This window comes from Cyprinodon variegatus, unplaced genomic scaffold (assembly GCF_000732505.1).
Source record: "Cyprinodon variegatus isolate N-32 unplaced genomic scaffold, C_variegatus-1.0 Scaffold12, whole genome shotgun sequence".
In the NCBI taxonomy this organism is placed as follows: Eukaryota; Metazoa; Chordata; class Actinopteri; order Cyprinodontiformes; family Cyprinodontidae; genus Cyprinodon; species Cyprinodon variegatus.
This window is the reverse complement of record NW_015150465.1, coordinates 1,078,130-1,089,080: the sequence shown is the minus strand read 5'-3', so window position 1 is coordinate 1,089,080 and position 10,951 is coordinate 1,078,130. Positions and strand designations below refer to the sequence as shown.

General features: G+C 36.7%; 1 protein-coding gene across 11 annotated transcripts in view; it reads right to left on the bottom strand.

Moving 5' to 3' along the window:
• Window positions 1-10,951, bottom strand: part of LOC107089490 (calcium-activated potassium channel subunit alpha-1-like) — a 135,504-nt gene that overhangs the window by 73,776 nt on the left and 50,777 nt on the right. For all 11 annotated transcript variants that reach the window (XM_015382353.1, XM_015382320.1, XM_015382328.1 and 8 more), the window contains exon 3: window positions 2,908-2,969. In XM_015382353.1, the coding sequence (XP_015237839.1) occupies window positions 2,908-2,969 (62 nt within the window). The remainder of the gene's footprint in view (window positions 1-2,907; window positions 2,970-10,951) is intronic.

The window sequence follows — 10,951 nt, the reverse complement described above, 5'->3', positions numbered from 1 at the left end:
ACTCTGGATAGCTCAGGGCCACCTCTCATTGGCAGTGCATCGGCTTATCCTGCCTATGACTGAGAGAGTGGACTGTACTGTTAAACCAGGTAAGTGACTCACTCTAATTATCATCTTCTGTTCAGATGATCACGGTCACTTACCTTTGTTTCTCCTACAACCAGAGTGTTTGAGATTGGGCGGTGCCCCGCCCCCCTCCTGTAGGAGCCGCAGATCCACGGCAGCGTGTTTCTTTTCTGTTATGTTTGTGTTAATAAATGTTTAGAACTTTCCTACTGGCTGTCTTACCGTGAATACTGGGCCCTTCTGTCCTGGTTTATGACAACAACCTCATGTTACAACAAACCTACTGAAGTACAGAAAAGTGAGGCCCTGATCTTATTCCTAAACAAACTAATTTTGCCATAGCTGAAAGGTTTAGAGTCTCTGCCAGTTGTTCTGTTATAAGAACTGAGTAAAAACTCCAACAAACCAATAAGAAAATATGGACCAAAATCATTCAAAGCAATCAAGAGAGGGGGCAGTTTAGACCCCAACCTGGGAGAAAAAAAAAACTCACAATCTCAATCACGCTTTCCCTCCCTAGTGCCCCCACTCGCACCACAGTAGAAAAAAAAGCAAAACAAAAAAACAAAACAAAGCAATCAAGTATAAGTATAAAGAAAACCATGTAAACCTCTGACTTATAGAATAAGTCAGATGATTTCTTATTCTGACTTATAGAATAAGTCAGAATAAGAAATCATCAAGGTGCCGTTTATTGATCCAGCAGTTACATTGATTGTTCCTTTATAGAAGACAGACAAAACACGTACTAAAGTTCAGTTTATGGAAGGACATCCTCTATTGCCTAACCTCAACTACATCAAACTATACATAATTAGCCTATACTCTATGCCAGTTTCCCAACTTTTTTTGATGTATGTACCCCTTTGGGCATTTTCTCTTACCATGAGAACCTCTCTCAGTCAAAAGTATTAATGATTATTAAATTAAAATAAAAAATTACTTAAGGTTTTAATTTGTGTATTTAATTCTAAGGGGTTTTATACTTTCCATCTCAGATTTAAAAAAACAACATAAATATGTTGCCTGGAAGTTAGTAAGGAATCAAAATAAATACAAAATAAAATCATGATATAAACCTGTATTTATACAACTGGAGATCCTCTGAGTAACTCTCTTATAATCACATTTAGACTTGATGAATTGGGAACAAAATGCAGAACAACAATTACAGTTAGATTGACTTAATTAGTTTTACTTTGTTTTCATCAAAACACCTGAGCTGCTTTGATGAGCTCTGATAGCTCAGTGTGAAAAACAACTGATACCAGTTTGTTCCTCTGATGTTGATGTGTGTCACAGCTAAAGGTGAATTCAAACATATAACAAAAACTTGTTTAATCGTTCCATTGGGTCCTTACAAAGCAAAACAGATCCAAGTCCTATTTTATTTTACTACGTCAGAAATAAAATATTTTCATGTACCCCTTGCGATGGACTCACAGACCACTAGGGGTATGAGTGGGGAATCACTGCGCTAAGCTCAAAAGGTTGGGAGTAGACACTGGAAAACAAAAATTTATATAATGTTTGGTGCATTGTAAATATTTGAACCTAATTGCATTACTTTAGATTACAATAAATATGCAATGGCTAAAAACATGTGCATCCTATTTATATTTTGTTAACACCTGCTTAAACTACCTGATCATTTATCGCACTATTTAAAAAATCAGGGATTGAAATGCATTGTTAGCCTAATATAATCTTAATGCATTAAAAAAACTCCAATTCTGAATTGATTCTTATACTAATTTCTAAAGTTTGATTCATATAACTAAATACAAATTTTTAAAATGCATTTTCCACTGTCCTTACAGTCACTATTAACTGCCATTACTTTATCAATTTACTGTTGAATTTTATTGTAATACTAGTATCAATATATTCATAACTGAACTGTAATTCAGGTATCTGAACCAGCAATCCAATTTTAGATTGGACCAGACCAGATCTTGGAGAATGTGAATTGAATCAATACCCAGTTCTATTATTCATGCATATGGTTTAAAGAAACTCTTCACCAGTACTGCTTGTTATTTGAACTTTCAGGTAATCTTCCATGACCTTTCAGACCAAATGTGGTCAGCACAGCTTCAACAAGGTAGCCTAGTAAACTAGCCCCACCTGCCAGCGGCAAAAATTATTTTTGCCTGCAAGTGGGTCTAGCCTCGCACAATGCCCCAGGCCCTAGAACTGGCTGGCCAATCACAACACAGAGATGTGTTTTGAATTTTTGGATGCAAAGCGGGCGGGGTTATGAGGGCGTGACGACAAAGCTGCGCAACGCTGGAGAAAGCACAACAAGGAAGATGGCAACAACTAATGTTGTTCTGGTTTGATTCAGCTTTGGAATCAGGTTTGGAAGGATTAAACTTTCGTTGAAATGTGAGCAGGAAGAGGCTCTACGCTCATTCATTTTTAAGAAGGACGTATTTGCCGTTATACCGATAGCCGTTTCACATGCTGTTTTGTTTACACTCCCCCACCAGCTTTCTTTCGTGCTTACTACGTTACAGACAGTTGCACTCATTGGTCAGAGCGATGTCCAATAGGCACAGACATGAACAAGACAACAGGTTGTTCTCATCAACATTCTTCCAATGTCTCATTCATCGGGGCCAGACTAAATTACACATTTAATCTCACATTTAGTCTGGTTTATCAACAAGGTCAAATTTCAAAATAAAAAAAATAAAAAAATCTTCAAATCTCCATAATGTATATAAGCATCTACATGTTATTATTATTTTCATTTGGACTGCCTAAAGTAAGGGACATGTAAGGCACTGTAGCTTTCATAAAGACATGCTGACTTCATTCATTAAGCACAATACTCACTCAGCAGAATCTATGAAGTATATTACAAGGGCTCCAATGCTGAGAGCGAAGACGAGCACTACCTGGAAAGAGACAGAGAAATACCAATTTAATAAAATTAGACAGTTACATTGCTATGGACAATAATAATAAACTGATAATATAAAGAGCATTTAGAACAAAAACAAAGGAGGAGACTGTTGCAATGGCACCTATTCCAATATCAGGAAATATAAATATAAAATATAAATTGATCTGCTTTCACGTATATTTCTTAATTAGTAATCGAAATAATACTTGAATAATGTTTTGAGCAGCTTTCACTACGTTAGCTTTGACTTCATGTTTCACTTTGATAAAGATATGACAGTTCAAAAGGACAGTTTCACTGAGACACTCTTTTAGAAAGAGCTGAAGTCACCGAAGTGGTCAAAAAACTCAATCATTTTAAGGCTTTGTGTCTGAGATGCATTCTGAGTACCTCAGTTCTCTGGATGTTGTTGGGCTTTTGTGGCTAACAGACCTCTTTAACATTGCGGTTGGTCACAGAGTATCCACCACCCAAGTCTACCAATCTAGGTCCCCTTTCTTTTTCTTTTTCCCAAAGAAAGGCCTATGCCAGAGTGCTGGAGAGGACAGTCTGGCTGATTTTCGAACCTTGGTTTTGCCTTCACCAAATCAAGAGGAGTCAGCTGAGGGGGCTCTTGGATGCTTCCTTCAGGAAATGTTCCAGGCATTTCCAGGAGAGGAACCTGAGAATGGCCAAGAACATGCTGAAGAGACCATATCTCTTGGTTGGCCTGGGAATGCCTTGGGCCTCCCCTTGCAGAGCTGGCATAGATGTCTGAGAAGAGGGAAGTCTTGTAAACGAGTCGTGAAGTTGGACCAGCTAGAAGAGTGAGGTGCGCAAGAACGTTGGGACCCGTTTTCCACCTGTATCCCCGCACTTTTTTGCCCTCATGTCCCTCCGTTGTCACACAAACTTGCCCCCACTTCCTCACCGCCTCAGCAATATCTAGACCCACAGCTAGTTCGGTGTGGCATGGAATAATAGCACAGAACACGCTTCAATATTGGGCATAAATCAAAAATATCTGCGACAAGCTCACTGCGACACACTGCTGCAGGAGGATAACCAGCCCTTAAGGCCTCCCTACGTGAGTTACAGGCTTTACAACAGTACCAACAGTCAACTATGTGTTTTATGTAAACCTAGGAAAAGAAATGCAACTCTCCTTTAGCCAGCTGACTAGCAGTGAGCTGCAACTATTAGAGGGAAATGCAGCATTGAGAATTAAAAAACGTTAGGACAGGAAAAAATCCAGACACACCAGCCCTTTCTTTGAAATTTCATTGAAAAGACTTTCACCTGCTGTGACAGTGAGATATTTTGTTGGTTTTGGAGACGTGCTTTTTGGTTCTTTAGCCTTAGAAATTCTTGATATTGGTAACCGGGCCATGTCTTCTCAAGAGTAATAAACTTGAGATTAAAGAGAGCTGGTGAGCAGGAGTTGTCTAGCAACAGTGCTGACTCTGTTAGGCCTAAGGTTAAACTTAATTAAGTACAACAATTTTATTATTATTATTTATTTATTATTTATTATTATGTGGGTACCAAAATCCATATAGTACAGTTCCAATGTAACTTATGTCTGAAAAAGATGGAGGATTGTCGGAAACTCTACAAAATATGGTAAAACCTTTCTCATTTAACTAGAGCAATATTATACAAAGGCTGTTAAAATACAACTAAATCAGAGCAGAGCTAATGACTTTATGTGCCTTGCATTTAAACACAGACTGTTACAAAGCCAGCTTTCTGTCTGTGGGTTGGAAAAGAAAGATATTTCTGGTCCTGTGCACCTCCACCCTCCGATTTTTCTCAATAAAAATGGGAGCAGCTCAGTTATATTGTTCTGAAAACACTGTCCTGATTTTCTCTTTCAGACCAGGAGCCTGGGTAGATGAGGACCTGACCCAGAGAGACAAAGAACTGAACAGAATGGTTTCAGACTGACAGCAAGACAGATGTTTAACATCCAGAAATACATTACTGGGTTATCACTGCCCCCGTCTGGCTTTCATCTGTTTAGAAATGACACAATGGCCATCTTGAAAAAGAAACCAAAGGGCATGCATAATGAATAAGGCCATCCTAATTCATTTCCATGAAGTGAAATTGTATTGTCAACCTTCAACAACTGATGGCTCCATGATGACAAAAAGCTTCCACATGTATTTTTAATCAGCTCCTCTTCTTTGAAAGCCTGCAAATCTCTTCATGCCTTTGGCTGTCCCAGTTTAAGAACTGGGGACGTTGGTGCAACCCTAGAAAGATTAATGCCTACAGCAGATAAAGATCCAACCGTAGCAGGAAGTAAAGCACAAAGGCCGTAACAAGCATCCATGAATGGGCTTGTCAATCAGGTGTCGGCAGATGGTGACATCATGCAACATTCATCTCTGTCAGATAACCATGCATCGCAAATGCATCTCTGACCGCCCTCGCGTCAACTGCTCGCCAGCGGCTCCTCCCACCAGAGTGTCATGGCTAACTCAAACTTGAAATAGGGCAAGTGGTTCTATGACAACTAAAGAGAGCTGCCAAGAGAAACTTGCCACAGTCTCATTTATTTATCAGTTTTTATATCAACATACTTTATACTACTTACCTTAAAAATAAAGAAGCAACATCATGTGTTAAGGAAAGAAATGTCAAAGAACCATAGGCAGGCTTTAATTTGAGGAAATTGGAATTTTGCTAAATTTTTCTAAAGAATAAGTGGGTGTCAAAATGTGTCGTTGTCATGAGTCAGATAACTCAGAATTAGTACAGGCATAATGTCAAATAGTTAATCTATTTCAAATATATAACCATGATATTAATAGATAGTGCAGAAGTATTCAAACCTCTTTAAAGTTTTCAAATGTTGTCATGACACAATGACCCACTTTAGGGGGCATATGTATTCATCCCCTGCATAATGAAACATCTCCATAGGATCCAGCACACAAGTGAGGTGGGGAAAAGCGTCTACAGTAAAACTTTGTAAAGCACTTTACAAATCTGGTCCTTAAATATGGAGGTCGAGACAAAACATTGTGCTAAATAAAGAAAAGCATTGAAAGCCCCAATGGTGACTACCGTACATGTTCTCCATTTTGAAGTTCTATACTCAACCAGACTCAAATCTCAAAGAAAATTCCAGTCATTTTCTACCTAAATCATTTTCTCTCAGTTTTAATTTCTTGGGGTACTTAAAGCTTAAATTAGCAAACTTGATTCACTCAATCTATATCCTCTTGTCCTTGCTGGAGCACTGTCATGGAGTGTTATCTAACAACAGGGCAAGAGGCAGGGTATACCCTGGACAGCTTGTTAGTCCATCTCAGGGCAATATAGACATGTACAGAACAAACATGCAGTTACATACTTATATTTTGGGTATGTTAAAAGATAGCAATAAACCTAACACTGATTCTTTTGGACTGTCGATGGAAGTCAAGAGTCATTAGATAGAACCCACTCATGTACGCAAGAGCCAAGGCATTCAAACCCAGGACTTTCATGCTCCTTCTTGTGGAAACTGTCATACTAATCTGGAGTCAAATTAAATCATATTGACAAACTTAAAGTAAAACCATTCATTCCAATTTCTTCCTGGTTAGTTAGTTTGTTTCCAATTTAACATTAGAACTCCCTTTGTCTTGGTCTATCAGACAAAACAACAATAAAATACAGCAAGTTGAAATGCGAGGCTTAATTGAAACAATTAACAAGGAATTAATACTTTTGAAAAAACATCATAGGCACTCCTTTGTCCTCTTTTTAAACAAAAATGTCTGATTTTGCAGGGTAAAAAAAACAGAAAAACAATAAATGGATTTAAACTTTTTCACTTGTTTGTTTAATTTCTGCGTTTTTCAATGTAAAATTTTCCCAGCATTTTGCCTCATGACCACAATAGACTCCAATAAAAACTACTAAAACAAGAAATAGCGTAAGAACAACAAGGAAAACTGACAAGGAAAAGATAAAGAGGTTAATTTACATCTTGAATGTATTTTATTTAAGTAGTCTAATCAATACTTTAATACCTTTCTTCTCAACACAGTGAAATAAAAGAACAATTAATAGTTTCTTTCCTTCATTGTCTTTCTCAGAAAACTATTATCCAATGATTCTGTTTATTATGCTCAGGAGACCAACAGGGGTTCACCAGCAGGTTTCAAGGGCGAGGAAGTCAGTCTGCAAAATATCAAAGAACCCACTCATGCTTCTCCAATCTTCCTGGAGTGTGACTCACCATTGAGCAGCATGAACAGTCTGCCAGAGTGACAAGGAAATGCTTTTAAGCTGAAAAGCCACCCTAACAACCTCTGTTGGAGGAAACGTGTATTTATGTGTTAAAGTTCTATTCCATTTCAGTAAAAAGTTTGAGGAAAAGGGGAAAAAAAAGCGGATGAATAAGGGACGTTCTTGAATGCAACCTATTTATTTAACAAATAAGAATTTATATGTTAATATGAAATGGCAAAGTAAGCTTAATACAGATGTGTCATTGTTTTTATGGGCGAAGAGGGGCTGCAGAAGCTTTTTCTATGCCAAATATATGCTTTAGAGAGACTAAAAATAAATAAATACCTCTGTCATATTCTATTATAAAGGGCCAAGGGGTTGATCTGCACATCTAGATTGTAACACATGTTTGTTTCCTGCATGTTTGTAAATATAATTTAAATGTGCAAGGAAGCAGTGTGCGATCACCCGTTCATTTTGCATGACTGTTTCACAGCGGCTCCCTCTGCAACAAAGTATTACTTTCCAAAATATAATCACCTCAGGTCTACCCCAGTGCAGACCATCTGACCATCTGTCTAAGCTGAGATGAACCACTAGCAATTAGTTATGTTCAGCATAGAATAATTATGAATAACTGCAAAAATATAGCAGAATTTTCCCATTTTGGGACAATAAGGGATTTTCTATTCTATTCTGTCCTATTCTAAATATGGAATTAATCAACTTTGCTCTTAAAAGTTGAAATTAATTAAGTAAATCAATTAAAAGTACTGTATTTGTTCATTTTTGTTATGATTTTTTATGTATAGAGGCCTAATAGCTTTGATTATCCACAACAGAACTATTTTGTTTTTCCAAAAAAGTGTTCGACAAGAGATTCAGTCTGTTTTAATTTAGAGACATGAGACTTAATGAATTAGATTTGAGAAGTCAATCAGTCCAGATATGAGCTAATATTAAATATCTCAATGTGTAGTAATTATATTTTCTATTCTTTTTAGAATGACATATACAAATATTAGCTTTACCTTCACTTGCATGTTTAACATAGTGACCGTATGTGCCTTTAAGAGACAGCTATGTCTCCTTCCAGGTCAACCTGTTTGCTGGCTCTTTCTGCATGTGTGCCTTGCCTGTGGTGACAGGCAAATACAGAGCATGAATACTAATGGGGTCTCAGATATTCCTCCTGAAGCCTGGCGCCCTCCTCAAGCATGATCCTAATATAACCTACTCAGCATGTGCTGCATCAACAACATCCAACCCCATCAGCTGGACGGGATATATGAATGAACTGTCAAAACGACAGCAACAGTGGAAACTTTCCTTTTTTTGTGCTAGTCACTTGAAGTTAAAAGGGATCAAAAACATAACCTTTTAAAAAATCAGTACAGGAGAGAGAACTGAAATTTTACCATTAATTTCAAAGCACTTGTCATTTTAGTTTATTTCTTCTTTTTATTTTTTCCAGGGTTTTATTGTCATTACACTGTCACAAGTACAGAGCAACGAAATGTACCCTCTGCATTTAACCATCACTTTGGGGAGCAGTGGGCTGCCATTTGCAGTGCCCCTAGAGCAGTGTGTGGGGTTAAGGGTTTTGCTCAGGGACCCAGAGTGGCAGTCCGTGGGAGTGGGCTTCGAACTCTTAACCTCACCTGACCACTAGGCCACCACTGCCCCAATCAAACTCAATATTTCAATCTATTCATTAACGAAGAGATAAAATGGCAGATACTAAGCTCACTTCTCTACTCTCACAAAAAGTAGAAGGCCCATCCAAAACCAAAAAACATAAGTCCAACTCATTTTTTTATTTTTATTTTTTTTTTACCAACAAGGCAATTGTGACAAAAAATTGCCTTGTTTGTAAAAACAAGGCAATTAAAAGTACTGTATTTGCCTTGTTTGTAAATTGCCTTGTTTGTAAAAACAAGGCAATTTTACTCCACTGTGACAAAAAAACATTGAAAATTCCCCTAAGAAAGTGGGATAAGTCTAAAAAATGGAAGCAAATGTATTTTAACGTAGCTAAGCTGATTAACTAATCTGGATAAAGATGCTTGTCAGATCACATAAAGACTGACTTTATCTTTTCTGTTTATTGCAGTGACTTGCAAAAGTATTTATAACCTTGGATTATTTTTTCAGGCTTCCTGAGAGCCTTTGATATCTACAGACACATTTTTACACATAGGTCTTTGCATGTTAGTAAGTAAATGCTCTTTATAGAGTACTTTGACAAATAATAGTCACAAAGTGCTTTGCAAGGACAGAGCATAAAAATAAAAACTTAATTACATTAAACTCTGATTAAGTAGACAAAATGTATTCAATGAAATGTTTATTTATGAATTATTTCAGATGTTTTTAATTAATTACATTAAACTCTGATTAAGTAGACAAAATGTATTCAATGAAATGTTTATTTATGAATTATTTCAGATGTTTTTAAAATGAGTCAAACTTTCATGCTAATGTAAAAACAAAAAAAGCCTGTTCCATTGTCAAGGTGCAACAGTCAGAAGAGTTATATGTCAGGTTTATGGGACAACTGACAGATTTTAGTATGAAGACCTGGATGCGGACGGATCTTGACGATGAAGTAGCCTGAAAATTAAATTTACTACGCTTGGATTAAGATGAATAATCAAATGAATTGGAGAATGAATTATAGAGAAAAATTAGCCATTATAATGTACTTTAATCCAACCAATTTTCACAGTTTTTAAGACTTTAAAGCAGTATTAAAGAACTTTCAGTTTGGTCGATTTTGGCTCCCTCCAGTGGGCAAGGCTGTATTGTTTTGCCTGCGAGAAGACGACATTTCCCATGAGGACCAGCATAGTAAAGACCATAGAGTGGTAAAATCCAGTCACCTGCAGTTGGATTGAACTACATTTCTGCTTCCAGTAGCTGTGTCAGAAATGGATAGGGATGAGGTAATGAATCTAAATGTGGCAAAACAATGTCGTATGATGATGTTGAAAAAAAGAAATGTTTAACTTTGGTTTTGTACCGTATTCTGTATTCTTAGAGTTGGTTTAAGAATATTCCGTAAAAATTCAAAAAAATATCCACTGGACTTGGTTTCCAAGATTTGAAGACGTTTCGCCACCTCTTCAGGAAGCTTTCTCAATTCAAATGTTTAAGAATACGATCATGAGAAAAGTTTTTGGAGAAACTATTTCTTCTCTCAAACAAACATCTGACCTGTTTCTGTGTGAGGAAATAAGGTACCAGTAAACCAGAAAGAATGAATGAAAGTGAGTAGTTTGGGAGATTTTCATTAACTTATCCTCCAAAGACCTTTAAAATGCCACTAGTAGACTTCTAAATAGTTTTTTCCCCAAAGCCTGTCAACTTCTAGTGCTTTAGAGCCCAAAGATAAACATTATTCACAAACTATATCACAGCTGGATGTAATTTACATTGAGGTGTGAACATTAAAAGGAGTTGAACACATTCAATTATTTATATATTCTCATATATAAATAATATATAGTCTCATATTAAATACATCAGCACTAAAATATCTAAAAGCATTTCTGTAATAGCCAAAGTAAGATATTTTTTAGATTACAAATCACTCCATGCTCTGTTCTGTTCTTTGGTCTTACCTCATTTAATTTACTGTATAGAGGTATGGGGAAGCACATATAAAAGTTCACTAGAGCCACTGTTCATTTTGCAAAAAAGAGCCATCAGAATAATTCATAAAGTTGGATATCGAGAACACACCAACACACTATTTATAATGTC